The sequence below is a fragment of the Anoplophora glabripennis genome, unplaced genomic scaffold, assembly GCF_000390285.2.
Source record: "Anoplophora glabripennis isolate ALB-LARVAE unplaced genomic scaffold, Agla_2.0 scaffold29, whole genome shotgun sequence".
NCBI lineage: Eukaryota > Metazoa > Arthropoda > Insecta > Coleoptera > Cerambycidae > Anoplophora > Anoplophora glabripennis.
Genome location: NW_019416257.1, coordinates 1,314,967 through 1,336,568, shown reverse-complemented (window position 1 = coordinate 1,336,568; position 21,602 = coordinate 1,314,967). Strand labels below are relative to the sequence as shown.

The window sequence follows — 21,602 nt, the reverse complement described above, 5'->3', positions numbered from 1 at the left end:
ACGAACAACACGTGTTTTTGATAATATAAGTGTTGACTGTTAAAACGCCTTTGTGACGCATTTCTGGAATTATTGTTTCTATTCTTTAGTAATATGTCATACCTATCTGTAACTATATGACGAACTTGTGTATTGTTTTTTTTTTTTAATAAAACAACGTTTCAGGGATATACAGTTTATTGCATTACACAAAGAAATCAGTGACAAACTTATATTTATGTACAAGACTTTACAGTAGATATTTACTAGGATATATTTTACAGTAATAGGTATTTTTAGTAAAATTTATAATGAAAAATATGAAGGGAATGGAAAGGCCTTATGATCACAATCACGGTTACAAATCATATAGTTAATAATTTCATGCATTTTGTATATACTATAAGGAATAATGTACACTACATTTTAAAATAATTTTGTAACTATTCCATAACAAGGCAAGTTTTCTCGAGATAGAGATTTCAGTAAGATATGTGCAATAAATTTACAAAATTAAGAACGTTGGACCCGTTGTAGAAAAAGATGTTTTATATACATTATGTTAAACTAAAGTTAACATTTACAATACCATTTCTAAATTGTAATATACAAACTCTTCGTTTTCCTGACTTTTATATTGTATTATATATTTCGATATATGGTTTTGTAAATATATACGTACTTTTCCATATCTCCATTTATTTAAAAATTTTGATTTCACAGATATATCTTAGGTATAAAACATTTTTGTTTTAGTTTATGTAAAATCATAATATCCTATAATTTTTAATAATTACTTTCTGAGATAATTTTCTACCAACATTATTATGCATTAGATATATGAGAAATAAATCACCTATATATTGTAGAAAATAGATATACCTATTTACAATTTTAATAAAGAGACTGTGATTTTCTTTGAAGGATGTTACTTTGCTTATGGCATATCAAAATCAAGTAAGCTGTTTATTTTTGAAGAAACAAATTAGAATTTCTATACACATTATTCAAGTAAAGATTTAATTGACCCATAATATAGTGGCTCTTTTAATATCAAGCTTTTACCGTATGTATTATTTTTTTGGCTATATATTAATAACATTAGATAATGCAAATTGAGGAAAATATTAATTTAGTTGCTGTTGCTTCTAAATAAATTTTAACATAAATAAATAATAAGTAATAAATAAATTCCTTCAGGAAGGATATAAGAACTGGCTCATTTCCAAAAAAAAAAACGTTAACTGATATTTTAAGAAATTTTAAATGTATTTCTACTAATAATAACACTTGATAATCATTTTTAAGTAATATTCACCCCTTTATTTACTTTTTACATCGGGGTGATGGTTAGTATTTATATTTTAGACAATTTTACTATTGAGCAAGTAATCGTTGATACAGGACAGGCGATACAACTGATATTATACGTACCCACTACATAATAATTAGGAGTTTTTTTTCTAAATCTAATAAAGCTAATTTACAAATTTAGAAAATTTTATGGGATTACAAAACATGTTTAAGCACGTAGGCAACCAGCAATACATTTTTATAGATTTTATTGCACAGTTTGCCTAAATATAAAGCAATGCATTTTCCTCCATTCTAATGTAGATTTCCTATAAAATGGAGTTAGTTTGAAATTCAAATTACTTTTTGTTGTAGAGAAATTTGTAATTTGCCGCTTTTGAACAAGTAAATTACAAATTTCTTTACAAGAAAATGTTATTTGAGTTTCAAACCAAGTCCATTTTATAGAAAATCTGCGTTAAAATGGGGCAGTCTGTTATTTGTGTATTAATTCATATTTAAACAAACTGTGTAATAGAATCTATAAAAATGTATTGGTGGTTGCCTATTTGCTATAGAGCCCTCTTAAGGAGGTAAGATATAATACAGTATAGATGTTTAAAGACAAACCTAGCTACCAGATATATTGTGTTAAAGATGTATGTATGTAATGTTACATATATCAACTGTGACACCACAGCACTCGATTAGATCGACCCAACAACGGGTTATTGTCCTAAGTTAGGTACTTATCTGTGATAGAGTAGATGTTTTCGTTACTTTAAAGCTTTTGCCTACTTCTGTAGCTGGAGATATCATACGATTTGGGCTAGCCACTAACGAGTGGTATGACGTCACAACATGGCTTCCGTACCATTTCCCGTGTACCAATTGATTGTTTTGGGGGAGAAATTATTGAACAAAAATCTGATTTTATGTATATTAACTAACTATGAATATGACTTTAAAAAATATGCTAAATAAGCCCATTACAAATGTTCGCTGTTCACCTTTTTCTCCGGAATTTTTAACGCCATCTACTAGTTAATCTGTAATCTACATCTGTGACTGTTAAATGTTAATATTACTATAATTTTTTGTTCTGGTTTTTTCTTTTGTGACAAGATAACATTTTAATGTGTGTATTTGGTAACATTTTGATAGTCACTGGTAATGGCTATTCTAGGATAGTTTTCAACACAGTAAAGAAAAACAAGTTTTTTAAAGTATTTGTCAAAAACATAAATGTCTAATCATTTTCTTAAACGCAATACTCTGGCAGCTTTATAGTTTTTTTATCCACTATTTTCGGGCAAAAGAGAATCTTACAGTCTATCATTCGAACTTCATTCAAACATAGTTTAGTTCATTTGACTTTCTCTAAATTCTTGGAGTACAAAGAGGTTGAAAATCGAGAAGTTTTGGACCTTCAGTTAGATATATCATATGTATAGTAGTTACCCTTATCATAGTTAAAGCTATACGAATTTGAGGGTGTGCAGTTGTTTTTAAAAATGGCTTTTCAATTCTCCCTTGTAATATTTACAAGTATGTATTAAAGCTCCTGATTTAAATTTATTGGTCCCTTTCCAAAGTATTCTGCCAATTTAGCAGATGCCTCCAATGTAAAAATGAACACAGAACTGACAATTTTGCACTTTGTAAGTAACAAACGAAATTTGGTAATATTTTAACGTCGTAACAGTCCCAAGAAACGTAACTATTTCCTTCTATTTCTATTACTTCCAAAAAAATGCCCGATTCAAATAAGTAAAGTTAGAGGACCAAATGTTTCATTCTCTTTTAGAATTCGATATTAATTGATATGTTTATAAATGCATATTTAAAAACATTTGCACATTTGCAACTCACGTAAAATATTTCCAGTAACGGCATATAGCAGAGTGGCTGACTATAAAAGTAAAAAAGTACACAGCTCTTCAAGAATTCTAGAATGGTGACCGAGAAGTTCACTTTAAATATTTTACGTAAAACAATAAGAATGTAAGCCGAATATAGTAGTAATACAGATTTTATCTAAATTAGTGGCATTTCATATATAAATATCATTTGATCTACACTAGTTCTACAGTAAAAAAAAACAATGATCGAAGAAGGAATTAAAGCTGTCCGCATACTACACTGAAAATCTCGATTCACACGTTGGCACCATTTTAGTGTTTTTCACTATCCTTATTGCTTTAAAGTATACGAAACGATACAAGGCGACGCCGCACCACTTGTGGAGCCCGTCGGACCTTTAAAGCTGTTGATTAAAACTTGTTGATGATGGAGACAGAACAACAGGACGAAGGAGTTACGTCAAGTATTTTTACTTTTTGTTCGCTCATAGAAATCATAAAATTATCCTGGCAAATTAGTTTACAAAATCTATTTACTAATTAATTAGATAGTTAATTAATTAATTAATTAAATAACTAATTAATTAGTAATTTAGTACAAATTTTGACACAGTTCAAACATTTACAATACATATTTTATTGATGCATATATGAAAAAGAGTATTAAATTTTGACAGTAGAAATAAATCTTGCCTAAAAATGGGAAAAAATGATCTAAAGACATTTTAATAACTAAATAATGTAAATAAATATACATTTTATGGTTTAAAAATGTAGTTTGTAAGTATGGGTTTGTCAATTTTAAGTCAAGTTCAAAAAATGTTTTTATGTTTCAAATTAAAATATTCCCATTGCTAAAGAAAATAGCAATACTATTAAGTAGGTACTTAGATAAAACAATTAAGCAAATGTCTAGTGTTTTGTTTATCTAGCATTAACCCATTAATTTAAAATGTAGAGGTGTCCCGATATTAGTCAGAGCATTCTGTAAAATAATAATAAATAAATAAATAAATAAATAAATAAATAAATAAATAAGTAAAATAATAATAAAATTCTGATAAATAATAAGGGGGGAAGGGATGAGGGGGACAATTGAACAAAAACATTTTATTTGTAATTGGAAAATAAAACAATCACAATCAATTCAAATGGTTTACAATTTAGAATTGCATTTTTGTGGCGTAAATTATAATTTTAAACCAAAATAATTCAGTAAATACCAAGTTTATTTAGGACTCCCCAGGGATCACATTTAAGACCTCTATTATTTTTATATTTCATTAAGGACCTACTACTTGGTTTATTGTATTCATGTAGTCTTTGGTAGATGAATTAAAAATATTTAAGACCATTAAAAATGTAAATGACTGAAAGCTGTTGCAAGGTGATATTGGTTGGATATACATATATTATGATATTATGATAGTATTAGAAAACGAATTAAACTTTAAAAAAGCGTTTTGTTAAGAGCCTTATCAGAAATAAAACACATATTATTAATTTCTCATTTAAAATGAATAAGGGGCAGTTGCCAAGAAATGCAGAAGTAAACCTACAATAGAAATTACTTTATAGTCAATACATCGGCAACTTGGTAGCGTTATTATACATACATCAAGTTTTGGATGTATATGAGTGTCATAAAATTTTAAAAATATTGGAACTCTTATATAAAACTTTATAATACACTTGTTAGACTAGAAGCATCGAAAAGTTGCTTTAGTGAAGTGTTTCTACGAAACAGTTAATAAGTTGATAAGTGAACCAGATATACAGGGTGATTCACAATTTATCCAAAAAAATTTGTGAATAGATGCGTCATGAAAAATGAACTCAATATTGTAAAATCCTTATAATTTCCTAGAAAAAAATTATTGAAGTTGTGGTATTTACAACCCTTACGTCGATGGGCTACTGTAGTCTCTAGCGTCAATCGTGTTGTGCGCCCTCTGTACACGAGGCCCCAGGCAATTCCGAGTACTGAAATCCGAGTATTAACGTTTGTGATAGTGTTTACATTAGTTTTTCAATTGTTAAAAATGGCTTACGTGTATAGCAACTCAGAGCTCATGATGTCGTTTTAATTTATGGTGAAGCAAGACAACATTTGTGTTAGTTTGTAGAAACTGGGTAAAGTAACGTTCAGATAAACCTTAGTGCAATGGCATTGCAGTTGTACTGTTGCATTGTACTTGTATGGTATAAATACTATCTACTCTGTTTACACAAAATTAGTATTATTTACTATATTGTATGTTTTGTGGTGTTCTGTCAAAAATATTGTTGTCTGATTGGTCCTTGCATTACTGGTGGTAACGGATTGGTAAAAGCTAAAACGCTTCTAGTTTCTGTCGTACCAACTGCAGTACAACGACGTTACTGTGTAGTTTACCTGAACGTCCCTCTTGCAATGTATGGTATTGTCCTTTTATTTTTTATTACACTTTGCCGCCGTGCCGGTCGCCGACTGTTTTGTCGCTAGGTCGGGTTTTACAGTGGACCAGTTTACAGTGCCGTGCAGATGTGTATATTTAAATCATTTTCGAATTGACCTTTTTCATTTTTTTGAAATTGTATCTGTAAGAGTCCCCTGCACAATAATTATTTTTTTTGGATAAGTTTTGAATCACTCTGTATTGTTTTATTCTCGTTTAGAAGTCTATGTAGCAATTTAATCTGGATTTTTTTCAGTCGATTTATATCAATTTCGGAAGCTATAAGAAATATATTTCTTTGTCAGTAGCTAAAATGAATATTTAAATTTTGTATGTTAACTAATTATTTATCAGACTCTCTTTATAGGTACACTTATATTTTTTGATATTTGAATCAAATATTGGAAAAGTTCGTATACAAAAACTTAAGAATACAATTTAGGGAAAACACGGTCTGGTTTGGATGCTTCTGACAAAAATATAGAAACTACTTTCGAACATAAGACTTAAAACTTAATAGTAATATTCAAATTTCAAATTTCATTGTTTTATCTAGGGACTCAAGATCTACAAAGCAGGCAAAAATGGCAAATATATGTAGTGACCTGCATTACAGACATCATGAAAGCATGACAGATGTCGCTACTATGTGGATGGAAATAAATTTTAATTGATGATCTTTCATGAAACAACTACTCGCGGACTATATATGCCTTGACTAAATTTGAATTATACCAGCATTATTATATTAAATACAGTTCTTCCCCCGAACACACCAGACTTATACTGATTTTGCACTTGATAGTTCTCTAACTGTATTTAATATGATATTGCTGTTGTAATTCCATGCTAGTCCGGACATATAGTCCGTAGAGTAGTTGTTGATTGCAAATTAACTTTATCTCTCATTTTTAATCATAGATTGCACTCTAACTTCGGGACAACTTGTATAAATATGTAGATGGTAAATAATTATATTTCTTTCGATGGAAAAGTATCGAAAATATGAATAACTCGTTAAATTTTCAACTCAGTTTCCAAACATCGTCAAAGTTTGATTTTTTTTATAACTGACACCCTGTAGATTGAAAAGGAACATCATTTGATTAAAATCCTGTGCCTATCTGTTTAGGATGTACCCATTAAACAATGTAATGAACAATTTCGAAATACTTGACGTAACCTCCCACAAAACTAAACACGTATAAGACTGGAATCGCATCGGAAACCGTTCACTCCTGCTGCATCAACGTTTCGGTCTCCTCGACGTCCCTCTCCAGGTACCTCTCCTCGTCCTCCGGAGGCGACGGGCCCGATATCGACAGCTGGGGCAGTCCGAAGTGTTTCTCCTCCAGGGATATGTTGTCCACGCTCCTCGCCTTCCGGCACAGCTTCGACACGGAGCCGTGTCGCCGGAAGAACTCCTTGGGGTCAAGTCCGGGCCCGCTGTTCGACACGAAGATGGCGGAGTTCATGCGCGGCCTCGGCTTCCTGGGGGGCTGGGCGTGAATCTGTTAGTAAAAAATGTTGCAGAGAGTTTAGATGGTGTATAGCTTTTTTTCTGCTCGAGCGTTTAGTTTTTTGTGACTCGAGCGACATTTCGCAATATTTTTCGACGAAAGCTGTATAAAGTGTTTTTTTTTTGGATAAATTACTGAGGATAAAAATGCAGTTTACATTGGGAACTTTCTAAAATAATTAATTCTAATAACAATATTTAATAATCAGAGCGCCAGAAAATAAACGTACCTGGTCCAAAAGACCAGACCATGATGTCTACATGTCCGTTTAACCCGATCAGGTCAGAGTCAAGGTCAATCCAAGGTCATATCGCGAAAAGAAAGTTGACGAAAAATATGTGACCATTCTTATACGTTTTTAGGGTCACTGAATCCGAATCCAGCGTTACATTTTGAAAATTCAAAATGGCGGATTCAATATGGCGGACCGACTCCTAACAATTTTAAAATATTGAGAAATAAAAAATATTTTCGAATTCTACATGAAAGGGGGACAATTAGGCCCGTTTTCGGCCGCCTTCATTTTTGGCCAAAAAAAAAGAAATTTTTTTTTATTATTTATATCCTATAACTAATCGATTCCACCCCCCCCCCTTCCTAGTAAGGATCAAGGTCAATTAGAAGTCAGATTAAAATAAAAGTGCATTAAATCAAAGGATCTCGGAGTTTAGGTTTTTTAGGTCGCCGAGTCCGTATCGGAGATTAGTTTGTCTGTATCAGGCTATTTTAAGGTAATTTCAAGGTCATTTCAAGGTTAAATTGAGAAAAAGTCGAGCAATTAAGGCCGACCACATGTTATACAGAATTTTGAGGTCTCTTAGTTCAAATCCGAGGCCAGTCTGTCTGCATCAGGTTATTTGAGGGTCGTCTCAAGGTCAAGTTGAGAAAAGCCTATCAATTAAGTCTAACTGCCTGTTATACACGTATTTGGAGCTGCTGAGTTCAAATCTGAGGTCAGTTTGTCTGTCAGGTCATTTGAAGGCCATTTTAAAATAATTTGAAAGTTAATTTATGGAATAAACCCTGGAATCAAGCACCGTTCGTATAGTCGCTGAATCCGAATCCAAAGTCCATGTATATGTATTAATAATGGTTCAAGGTTATTCCAAGGTTGATTTGAGAAAAAGGACTTCTTGTAGGGTCAGTGAGACACGATTTCAGACCCCTCTGTTTTCGAACGAAGCTAAAATTGTTGATACTAAAAATATGTTTTTAAAATCATTCGAGTTTAAACAGAGCTACGAAAGGTTTAGTCAAGTTCATCTGAAGGACCAAATGATCTTTTATCTCGAAAACAACTTATTTGACATAAAAATAACCTGTACAAAGGTTGTAAGATTTCGCATGGGTTACACATCAGTGATATCTTGACCTAAAACTTGGCCAATCCTCCTTTCCTTCGGTTCCCCTTAAACTAATCGACACAAATCAAGTAGTGGAGGACTAAATCGTCATATAACCTTGAATTCAATTCAGACTCAGACTTTATTATTTTTTTCTTAGTTTGACCTTTAAATGACCTTGAAATAACCCTCAAATGACTTGATGCAGACAAATTGACTTCGGATTCGAACTTACAATTAGCCAAAAACCTATGACTTGATTGTTCGGCTTGATCTTGAAATGACCTTGAAACAACCTTAAAATGGCCTGGTACAGACAAACTAACGTCCGATTTGGACTCAAAGACCCAAAAACTCCGAGATCCGTTGATTTAATGTGCTTTTTCTCAATCTGACCTCTAATTGACCTTGATCCTGAGTAGGAAGGGGCGTTTGGGGTGAAATCGAGTTATTGGATGATGAATGAAGGGGGTCCAAAATCGGCCTAATTGACCTTCCAATACTGATTTCGAATCCGGTACCTTTTTAACTCTATTACGTCAGTGTCAAGGTCAATAAACACATTTTGTAATATCCGTATTCGTTGCAAGCATAAAACAAACACATAGATTAAATTATTCCAATATTCACGAATTTTTTTTTCGGAAAATATGCTTTTAATCGAAAAATTCATAGGGGCATTTTTTACTTATAATTTTATGTAGACTTCGAAAATATTGTTTTTATCTCAATATTTTAAAAATATTTAATATTCGGACCGCCATATTGGATCCGACACATAGAATTTTGCAAATCTAAAACTAGATTCGGAATCAACGATCCCAAGAGCTCCTTTAACCACATACACATTTTTTAAGGTCAGTGTTTTTGTTGCAAGCACAATACAAATTACAAATATACAGATTAAAATGTTCGAATAATCATGAATTTTTTTCTCGGAAAATATGCTCCTCATCGAAAAATTACTAGTGATACTTTTTACTTAAAATTTCATGTAGAATTCGAAAATATTTTTTATCTTTCAATATTTTAAAATTTTTAATACTCGGTCCGCCATATTGGATCCGCCATCTTGAATTTTGAAAATCTAACGTTGAATTCGGAATCAGTAACCTCAAAAACATGTAAGAACGGTCAAATTTTTTACATTAAGTTTTTTTTCGCGATATGACCTTGCATTGATCTTGACTCTGACCTGATAGGGTTAAAAGGACCTCAGATGTAAATTGAAGTTATAAATTCTGAAAAGAGTCACATTTTAAAACATTGCAATGTGTTAGATATGGCCATTTTACACAGTGAAGTTTTTTATTGCAATGTGATGCTATATTTTGGCGTTTTTTATGTATTTTGATATATTTTATTGTATTTCATATAAGCTTTGAATAATTTCTATGTACTATTTATGTATTTTGTTTTCTAAATCTGATTAGATAAATGTTGACACTCTAAAATCGATTTGAGAAATTACGATGTATTTTGAAAATCTTTTAAGTTACTTTGTTTTATTTTGAAATAGTTTCTATGCACCTGATGCGTTGTAAAGGTGATTTAAAGTATTTGGCTTTCATTCTGATCTTTTTTAATATAGTACTTTTGAGCATACTTGTAATTTTTTCTTCAAGCAAAATGCAAAACGTTTCTAAATGGCGAACAAATCGAATTTTTCAAAATTTTCAAAGTTTACTAGATTTTACGGATTCGAAATCACGGTAAATTTTGTTTCTCGAACAACATGACTGATTCTTAGGAGTTGTATTTAACAAATCACTTTGTATGAAAAATAAATATACCTATATCTGCCGAAAATAAACGTTATAAAATCTATTTCCTATAATACACATCACACTTTAAAGAAGAGTATTAAAAATTTGGTCTATAAGAACTAGATAAATTACAAATTGGTTTTAGTTTATCTGATTCTGAATGTTAAATAAAAACGTCTCATTAAAATGTACAAAATTTCACTTTATATCAGTTTCGAAGAAAAATATTACTTTTTTAGTTATTTCTATTCATTTTATTAGAGTTTAAGCCTTTGAAAAGTAATAAAACATTATTCAAAACTTTATTTTGTTTGAGTTTATATTATTATTAATGAATTTAAGATTATGGAGAAAGTATATACAGCAAAGTCTAATCGCAACCATTAATACGAGTACTAATTATATTAGTTATAAAAAAATCATATTATATTGACATTGTATTACCAGAAATGAATTCTACTACGACTACTAGCCAACTACAGTTATAAAGTATGAGGAATGTCCCATTTAATTTTTATATTTGCATGGCATACATATTTTACTAACAGCAGCTGGGTTTAATTCTCTAATAAAACGCGTAAAAATAAATATGTGCTTTATATGCAGCTGATTCTCACATTTTGCGATATGACGGCAATAAATACAACAAAATATATCACTTACTGTTTGTTGGCAAAAATTAATTTGTTTTGAAAGAGAATTTTTTATTTTTGTGGTATGTAACAGCGCCATATCGACAAATCAAACTATATCAAATTAAGTAACCATTGCATCATATAGGGCGTTTGTAAGATATGGTGCCAAACTCGAACACTTTACTGTCTTCTATTTTACTTTGGCATCATATTTTAGGAACTTCCGTATATTTCCAAAATATACTTTATACTTTATGCGATACAAATTTAGCAGAAGTTGTGATGTTTTTCTGCTCTTATCGCAGAAAATAACGAATTGTAAGCGACACACGTTTGTTACAGTGAAAAAAGTGGAGTGAGACACACACAGGTGTAGTTGTGAACCTCAAATAAAACCTAATTCGGATTTTATTAGAGGCGATTACACTATTTACATATACTGAAGCTTGTTCAACTTTTGCTGCTAATTTTTGTGTTCTTCGGTTTGCGTATGGTGCTTGTGTAACATCGATATAGTGTGTATAAAGCAGATATTTACAAATAAGTATGTACCTTTATTTAATCAGAAATAAAGTTATCCTGTTTTGAGCAAAACAGTAGTTCTTCCCTTCATGTCTCTTTTGATCTAAATTAGTTATACAGGTTTTAAAGTTTATTTAATCAAGAATAATATTAATCTACAGAAAATAAACTAACTGTAAACTGTCTAGTTACCTATTTAGATTGCTTGGAAAATATACCACGGTAGAGAAAGCTTCAGAAAAAAAAAAGAAAATAGGGAACTATGCTGAAACCAATGAGTTCAGCTCTTATAGGCTCAGATATAGGCACTTTTAAAACTTACCACCGCACTGGCTCCTAAATTTGTCTTTCCTAAACCCCCAGCATTACAGAAACAATATCTAGTAAATAGCTAAAATCATTCGCCAGCAGAATTACCAGACACAGACCAGCTTCGAAGTTATTTGTTCTTATTAGTCTGCTATAGGTGAGACGTCCGACAAACAATTTAGCTATTTGGATGTCTATTGACCGATACATTTTGAGTATGGGTGAGATAGAAAATGGTCAAATGAAATATTGAAATGAAAAAACCGTGTTTAATTCAATTAAGTTATGATAAGCGAAGAAATAAATGATATGTTAGCGATCTGGTTGACAAATTTAAACGGAGAAACTTGTTCATGTCGGCTATCGGAAAGCCAAGAGCTGTAAACGATAACAGCAATTATTTTTCCCTTTGTGTTTCCTTCCAGAAACAGTATTTTTAAAATGGAAACCCGTGATTGCGGCAGTGAGTGCGGAAATCGAATTTCACACCGAATTTTATCACAGGAGATCGTAATAAATTGTTCAGTCGCGTGTACGGAAGGGAAGCCGCATTTATATAACTAGTACGGAATTTAAATATTTATTTTGGCATAAAATGAAATAAATTATAAATTTGACTTGTACTGTACAGAATGGTTCATATTTTTATCACAGCTTATAACGAGCGTTCAAATAAAAACGTGGTCAAGTTGGTTCTGAAAATTTGGACGTAGAGCGTAGCGTATAGCAAATTTTCCGCGACGGGCTGTATTTTGTGAATGGTTTTTAAACAACTACGGTGAACTTCATAATTTCACCTTTTTTTCTGATGAAGCCTGGTTTCATTTAAGTGGTTACGTAAACTCACAGAATATGAGAATGTGGTCTTCTGAAAAACCAGATAACTTTTTTGTCGAGGGCACTCTACACGTTCAAAAAATTGGAGTTTGGTGTGTTCTCAATCGAAGGAGGATTTATGGACCAATTTTTTTTAATTGTACTCTTACTGCGCAAAGGTATAGAGAAGAAATTATCGCTCCTTTTGTTAACCAGCTGGAAGAAAACGAAATTACAAACTTTTACTTTCAACAAGATGGCGCAAGGGCACATACGGCAGGCGAGACGATGAATATGTTGAGGGAAGTTTTCCAAAATCGACTAATAAGTCTCAATGCTCAACATGAATTTCCACCGAGGTCATGTGATATTACGCCCTGTGATTTCTTTTTGTGGCCTTACTTTAAAAACACTATTTTTGAACTGCCTATTCCTGATTTAAACCATCTGCAGGCTCGACTTATAGACAAGATTCGTGAAATTAACAATACCTCGAGCATCTTAGAAAATGTCTTTAATTCTTTGAGGAACAGGTGTGAAAAGTGCTTGGAACAAGGAGGGGGACACTTTCAGCAGCTGCTTTAATTTATTGTTATAACAAGGAGGGGGACACTTTCCGCAGCTCCTTTAATTGTTTGTTATTGTTATCACGATTATTCTTTAAAATAAAGTTATATAGTCATTAACGTTATTGAAACTGACAGAAATGAGGTTAAGTTGGTCGCTATAAGCTACTCCCTACGTCCAATGTGTCAGAGCCAACTTCGACCACGTTTTTATTTGAACGCTCGTTATAAACCAACTAATTCAGATGAGTCTAAATCGTAAGACTCGCATAGCAGTCTGTACATCCTTTTTAATTTGCAGAAACCTTTCGTTACTTACCAGCTATATGTAACATATTTATGAATTTTATAGTTTAATTAATTAAAGTGTGCAAGTAATCCTTACAAGTTTTTTGGATTTTCTAAATATGATAATTAATCTGTATAAAAAAATGTAGGTATTCATGTTGATAAAAATATTTTACTGTCATGTGAGTCCAGTCACATCAAGCGGACCACCCATTTTCCACTTGATCATGAATTTGCGTTCATATACAGGGTGGCCCAATAGTTTGACAAAGTTCCCTTGTTGTAAAGAGTTGAAAAGAAATATTTTATGGGAGTGATGTACTTAAAAAAGTTCACATTTTAAAAATATTTTGAATTATACAGGGTGATGCATTAGGGCGGAGCATCTTTAAAGTGGTTTTTCTTAAACGGAACTCTGTATATTTTTACAAATTTGTATTCTACAGAAAATTCTCTTTCCGGTGATATCTTTATTTTTTGTTTTCGATTTGAAAAAATAAGATAATTTTCGCTAGGACAGGGTTCTGTAAATCTATCCACTGTGCAGGTACTACCAGTAATTAGGAAAAAAATATTTTGTAGGCATGCGGACCAAAGATGTGGACAAACAACAAAATAGCAAAATCTTTACAATTTTGTACAGGGTGTTCTACACATTAAGCCCCAGTTTAGCGAATTTCGAAGGACATTTTCTCGATTTTTTTAAATGAAACACCCCGTATATTATGTAATTTTTGAATTAATATGTTAATTACTAATAACTTTTGTAAATAATACCCTATGCCTAAAATCACTATTTTCGGAAGTATTGGCTCTTTTCTAGAAAAACCCCTTTAATTTTGCAAATTTTACTTTTTATTACTCTAGTAGGCCATGAGTTTGACATAAAATAACAAAATCTGCAAGTTCACTGTTGTTGTTTAATTATCAGTAGTGCAAATTGACAAGTGCTGGGTTGTAAGTTTAAAAATACTTCAAAATAAACTTTTCTCAAGCAGAAATGGTTGATATGATTTATGTATTGGGTTACATACGAAGATATTTGCTGACATTATCATAAAACTCGTCGTACGGCAATTAGAAGATAGGATCGCAACAATAAATAAAAAGTTTGCAAAAATACTAGTCAAACATCGTCCACTATAATAACAAATTTAATACAATTGGGCTAATTCCGGATGGTTCATTTGGTATGCGGCGTGAATTATAATCTAGTTACGGCATTTGCTGTTTGGCCAGGTGGTCAAATCCAATCCTATTATCTCGAACAATTCTGGATATAAATTTAAATATTCAAGTTACTACTAGACCCTGTTTACGTTTGGAATGAATGTGAAACATGTTTTTTTTCATGTAGAATCTGTGAGCTAATTAGTGTTTGTTGTATAAAAACTTCCTCAGGGGTAAAGTGAACTGCAAATGAATATATCAGATTATATTATGCGGGTACAGCGCAAATAACATTTTGTTTGTTTTGCTTTTATGTTTTTTAAAGGTATAAAATTGGGTAATAAAATAAAGGGGATTGTAAGGTTTTAGTGTATTTTCTGTTTATTTTGGTATTTATGTAGCTTTGATAAGTATAAAAATAAATCAGATAAATCCTTGTGCCAAAAGTTTTTATGTATTTATGTATACAATTATTTTTCCCTAACAAACATGTCACACTCAGAAAAGCATCAGATAAATGGAAGATTAACACAAAATATTTCGCATTAAAACTTTAAAATTTATACATTAGTCGAATCCGGCACCTTATATTTTATGTTATTTATAAACGTCTAAAGCAAAATATGCAGCAAAAAACAATTTTTGTAATGTTTTCTGTATTTTATTAGCATCACATATTCCATAAGATTTGATGCAAAATTTCAATTGTATTTTTAAGCAATTAAAGAAATATGGTATCTTAATAAAAAATACTTCTATAAAATTGCACATAAATTTAATGTTTTTAGACACTCACAACAATTTTTCTATTCGCTGCAAAAGTACTTTCTTATCTTTATCTTATCGTCGTGGGTCGTGGGACATAGTTATAGCTAGCGTCAAAATTCAATATATAAAAGAAATCGACCCTTACAGAAGCCATATTGGGTCTTTTTATTATTATATAGATTAATCTTTATTTTTAATGTACGAGCATAATAGTTAGTTGCTGCAAAAAATTTAAATCTTTTCTCTGGAATGGTGGATTTCCGTGACAGGCTAAAGATATAACTTTTTTAATGTAAATAAAGTGTCACCCTTTTACTTGGGATTGTTTCCTTCATTGGATATTTCTTTGAATTATTGCATTATTTAAGAATTTCAGTATATCAGGAGGTGTGTGTTTTATGTATTAATTTATATTTGGACATATACACAGCCACACAAAAATTATGGGTATTAGTTATGGGGTTATGAAGTAACGGGGTTATGGGGTTATAGGGCTATGGGCATTTTTTGATGTTGATGTGATGTTTTGCAATAATACAGATCGCCTATGATTTATTCCCTTTGTTATGGGGTTATAGGGTTACTGGGGTTTGGGTTCATGGGCTTATTAAGTAGGGATATCATTGGGTTAAATGTTTATGGGATTTGGTTAATTGGATTTAGCGTTGAAAGCTTGAGTCTTAAGGTTATATGGTTTAATTGTTGAGAATGTCGGTTATTTTGAGGTTATGAAAAATCCTGAGGTGATGGGTTTACATGGACCTCGGATTCAGATTCAGCGACCCAAAAAAAACGTATAATAAACATGGTCTGACCTCTGGGTCCTGGGATTTCTTTGTGTAGCTGTGTTATTTTTAGTTTTTATTTTGGATAATTCTAGCTGGGGCAGTGAGTAGTTGTTTCCCACAACATTATTATTATTATTGTTATTTCTGGTAACGAAGAATATTGTTTGTCCTCATTTGATAACATTAAAAAAACATTGAATTTGTTTGAATTAGCTTAATATTTTTAAATTAGACAAATTGGAGTAAAAGAATGCGACAGCTAGTAATAAAATATGTTTTTTTAAAGTAAAATTCAACTAAGCTAACTTCATCTGAACTAATTTATTTTGATTCATGAATGCTTCCCTTGCCAGTAGCAGGTCATAGAAGATTTGCAGCCGTATTAAAAAAATACTTTTACGTATGTTTTTAAAATTAAGTTGATGTGATCTTAAAAGAATTCCAAATTAACATATTTTCCATTGCAATTACATATTATATAAAATAGTTTTAATTGAGTAAACAAAAAAATATATTGAAAAAATATTACCAGAAAAGAATATAATTATTAAATATTATTCAATTATATCATTATTCAATATTATTCAATTATATATTGAAAAAATATTGAAATGTCTTTTTAGATATTATTCGAATAAATGGTCGCCAGGATAATAAAATATTAATTAATTAACTAATTCAGTAATTTTGACTACTTGACATATGGTTATTATTAACATATTTATTTATTAAACATTTTTACTCTTATCTATGTATAAAATAATGTTCAAGTTTCAGAATACATAATGTCCAAACCGAGAAAGGCCTTACAAAAAATTAGTGTATTATTATGGTCCTCCATATTGTGCAAATAATTGTCACAAACGTAATTATACTTATACAGTGTACACTGTACAGTGTATAATTAAAATGTTTGGAAACATTTTAATGGCTATGTCGTAAATTAACAAAAAGGGTTCCTATAAGAAATGTCTGGAAATGCTTCTTTTTTTGAGGATGAAAAAGTTTGACAAAAAAAAATCGTATTTTAACATGAAATATGTTATTTCAGCAATTTTTTACTTCAAAAAGACAGACCAGACATGTATATATAATTTTTTTCTATTAATGTTTGTAACGAGAAGGGAAGCTGGCTAATCCCAAGTAAAATGTGGAAACAAAAAGGATAACTGAAAAAGGATTTTGAAATCCGGCTTATAGTGAGTTACAGGAAACCATTTTTAGTTTTTGCTCGAAAACGGCAGCAGATACGAAGGCATTGCAAGAAACAAAAAAGTTTCTAAATTGAACGAGGAACTAAACCCTTGTTCTTTAAAAGACCAGTGACGTACCGGAAGAAAGTTTGCGGGGATGAAAGGAGGCCCGACCCCAGAAAAAGTATCAGCCTGTAGATCGTGACAACTATTAGGAAGGACTAATTATGCGGGTAATTTGTTAGCATCCGTTTGAAATTTGAACCACATATCTCAGAAACTGTGGGAGATACAAAGAAAAAACAGAAAAATTACACCGTCCCACAAAAAAAAAAGTATCGGATCTGGTATTCAGGCCCATATATTTCCATGTATTTTTTTCCACTGAATCCGAATCTGCCTTCAGATTTGGCCCAACGGGTCTGAGTTTTCGGAAAAATTAAAAAAATAGTTCAAATTTCACAAAAAACTTCATTTACGATCGACGAAAGTTATAAAAAATCAAATTATTCTACCAGCTCACTAGACGTATGATTTTTCACTCGTTTAATTCGAATTTATCATCATAGAGTCAGACAAGCTGGTCCAATTTCATTGAAAAATAGAAAATAGATCGTACGCCTTGTTCTTCGCTATAATCTCTAAGATTTTCAGGAAACCAATCCAGATGTGAATGAGGGAAGTGCAATAAATAAAAAGATGGATCCAGAACTCCGCAACACGAATTATGCCATGAAAATGGCGTTTTTAATCTATTTTCTGTTTTTGAATGAAATTGGACCAGAGTCAGACAACTCTATGATGATAAATTGGAATTAAACGAGTGGAAAATCCTACGTCTAGTGAGCTGGTAGAATAATTTGACTTTTTATAACTTTCGTCGATCGTAAGTGACGTTTTTTTGTGAATTTTGACCTCCATTTTTTTTTCCCGAAAACTCAGACCGGTTGACCCAAATCTGAAGGCAGATTCGGATTTAGCGGAAAAAATACATGGAAATACATGGGTCTAAATACCAGATCCGATACTTTTTTTTTGTGGGACTGTGATTATTGAAACTTTTAACACCCTGTACCATGGTAACGAAGCATTTACTGACATATTTATACGAACTTTTTTACTTAAAATCTTGCGCAGATTCATCCCTTGAATAAAGATATACTATTATGAAACACCATCTATGTTTCTTTGTAGAAATAGTTTATATGGCTTCTACAAATTCTAAATAATCTTTGTAAACGGTATAACAAAGTTATTAAAATAAACAAACACGTTTCTGTTTACCTTTGAAACGTCTTTGTATTTCATTCTTCCATTCAGACCGACATGTTGGCAAGGCTCGTGCTTTACATATTCCGCTACCTTATTTTTAGACCAAAGATGGTTTTTGATTGTTTACTAAAAGCAAAGCCCGAGCTGTAGAATTAAGTTATACGAAAGGTAACAGAGTTAGGCAACTTCTCCCAAACGTTTTTTGCCGTTATATTTTTATTAGCTCGCGGGGAAAACAAAACTTTCCTTTGTCGGCCTGTTATCGGATTAAATCCGCTTGATTTAAATTTGATTTATATGTACTTCGGGCTTATACCTGAAAGTAACGGGAAGGGTCGAGGTAAGCGGACGAAACTCTAAATTGAAAAAAATTGAGGCGAAACGGAGACCATAAATTCATTTGTTTGATAACAATCAAGAAGTTTTCTGTAAGATTATTACAGAAGTTTTCGTAAGCAGTGGGAATGACAAAAGCCTCTTACCTTGCGATACTAGATGTAAAATAAATTGCTCAAATATGGGCAATCTTAAGAAAAATATAAGTGTTTAGACAAAAAATAAGGAAAAAAACTTCAGAATAGGTATATACCGGGTGTTCAAAAAGTTTGGAACCCCCCCTCTATCTCAGAAAATACTGCTCAAACAAAAAAATTATGCAGGGTTTTGTGTGAACAATTCAATGGTGACCTTGAAGATGACCTTGACCATGACCTTGATGGTCATTTAGAGGTCAAGTTGAAAATTTCAAGTGGAACCGTATACTTTTGACCCCGGAAATGGAAAATATGGATATTATTACGTTCGGATATGACCTTGACCATGACCGTCGGGGTCATTTAGAGGTCAAGTTGAAAATTTTAAATGGAACTTTTGATCCCGGAAATTAAAAGAGCGAAACATTTTATGCTCGGATGTGACCTTGACCATGACCTCAAGGTTCCATTTAAAATTTTCAACTTGACCTCTAAATGACCTTGAAAGTCATGGTCAAGGTCATATCTGAACGTAAAAATTTACATTTTTTCAATTTCCGGTGTCAAAAGTATACGGTTCCAATTAAAATGTTCGACTTGACCTCTAAATGACCTTCAAGGTCATGGTCAAGGTCTTGGTCAAGGTCATGGTCAAGGTCACCGTTGAACTGCTCACTCAAAACCCTGCAACTTTTGTCCTAATCATTTTTTCGTTTGAGCAGTATTTTCTGAGATAGAGGGGGGGTCCAAACTTTTTGAACACCCTATATAATGAAATGTCACTAACTTTACGTAATTCTCTGGAACATCGTTTTCTCAAAATCAATAGAAAATAAAACATGGATTAATAAACCACTGCACTTTATTATTAATCAAAAAATTGTAAACGTGATATTCCTTTAAGACCAATAATTAATTCCACTAATTATCTTTTTGATAGATTGGGAAAATATTTATTGGATTCATTCATTCATTAGAAATAGAAAGCATCCAAACTTTTTTTAAATAATTTTAATGCTAGTCAGTTCTGTTAATAGTTTTGATGTGGTTACTATATTCACTAATGTAGAAGTTGATAAAACTTTAAATACTATTAAAAATGTATTAGAAAAATTAAATTTAGAATGATGAATTACTAAGTTTATGTATAAAAACTACAATGTTTTTATTAAATAATGAATTTTATGAACAAGATTTCGGAATACCAACGGTGTCTTCATTATCGCCAATTTTATATACCTATTACTTTTGTGGATATTTTTGAAGAAAATTGTTAATAATTAATTACTAATATTTGGTGGATACATGTAGTAGCAAGTAGACGATACATATTTTTTTGTAATTCGGAATGCCATTGAGGAGTTAAATATTTCTCTAGATAATATTAATAAAAAGCTTGTAACATTTAGCTAGTAGTAAAATTTTTGTCAAAGTTGAGGCCCAAGCAAATAACATTTTTTAAATAATTTTATGAAAACACGCCCCTCTAATTCATATATAAGTATAGAAAAGTGCAAATATTTGAGAAGGTGCACTTATGTAATGGGTAAAATTAAGTGTATAGCATATGAAGTAATCCAAATCTGCGCTGTATATAGATATAAAAAAATTAAATGATGATGGCTTTTCCTAATGTTTAGTAATTTTTCACACGTAAATATTTCGCTAACTTTTCAGGCTTAAAGTGGGTTATGGAGGCAATTTGGAGGGTAAAATCCCATGTTTATAAATGTGATTTCGCCGGATTAATTTTTTGTATTACAGCGCTGATAAAACCTCTGCAATTAAATTATTTTTTTCATGAAAAACTTTGCAAAATGAGTAAAATCTTAACGATTATGTTACTCATTAAATATTTTCTGTAAATATAGGCAGAGCTAAAAGAATTGGATTGAAAAAATATAATTTTCAACAAATCATTTGCCAACTGTGATGAGTACAGAAATAAAAAATATACACCCCTGTACTTTAATGTACAACTGATAGTTGGGCAATAGATCAATGGTTTTTCATCCTTTTCCAGGGATGGTATGTCTTCCTATGAAAACCTCGCCTAAATTTGTATACCTAGTTTTTGTGATTATATCGACATTATTAAGTCCAGTGGCGCCTCGGCACATTAACCAATATTTCTGACAAAAAGAAATATGCCCCAATGATTTTCAATTTTTATACAATTAAGTAAGGATCACCCCCTTTATTATATAATAATAATATCTCTACTCCTCATTCTAACTACGAGAGTTAGCCCAGAAGTCGGAGACTTGTGCGGGAGAGGAGGCGGCATATTATTATTACGCAGGCCGCATTTGCGCCCAGGAACGACTTATGTTGGTAGGCCCTAACTACCATTCAGTGCAGGAATGAGGGAAACCTGGAAAACCTCATTAATTAGGGGGGTGGTCAAATGCCAACCGGTGTCAATCTCTCACATTGACCCAAGCCAACATTCTTCCACCCTACCATACCTGCACAGAGGGTGCCAATCCTCCGTACAAGCATAGCTAATCTACGGTCTACCGGCCGCGGGATTCGAAACCCGGGCAGATCGACACATCGATTTAAGTACTGACGCCTTAAACCGTGCGGCTATCGACCGAA

The 21,602-nt window shown here is 31.7% G+C and overlaps 1 protein-coding gene across 1 annotated transcript in view; it reads right to left on the bottom strand.

Moving 5' to 3' along the window:
• Nucleotides 1-5,703: 5,703 nt before the first annotated feature.
• LOC108908517 overlaps nt 5,704-21,602 on the bottom strand; it is a 181,750-nt gene continuing 165,851 nt past the window's right edge. The window contains exon 6 of the mRNA XM_023457279.1: nt 5,704-7,071. Within this exon, the coding sequence (XP_023313047.1) occupies nt 6,805-7,071 (267 nt within the window). The 3' untranslated portion in view covers nt 5,704-6,804. The remainder of the gene's footprint in view (nt 7,072-21,602) is intronic.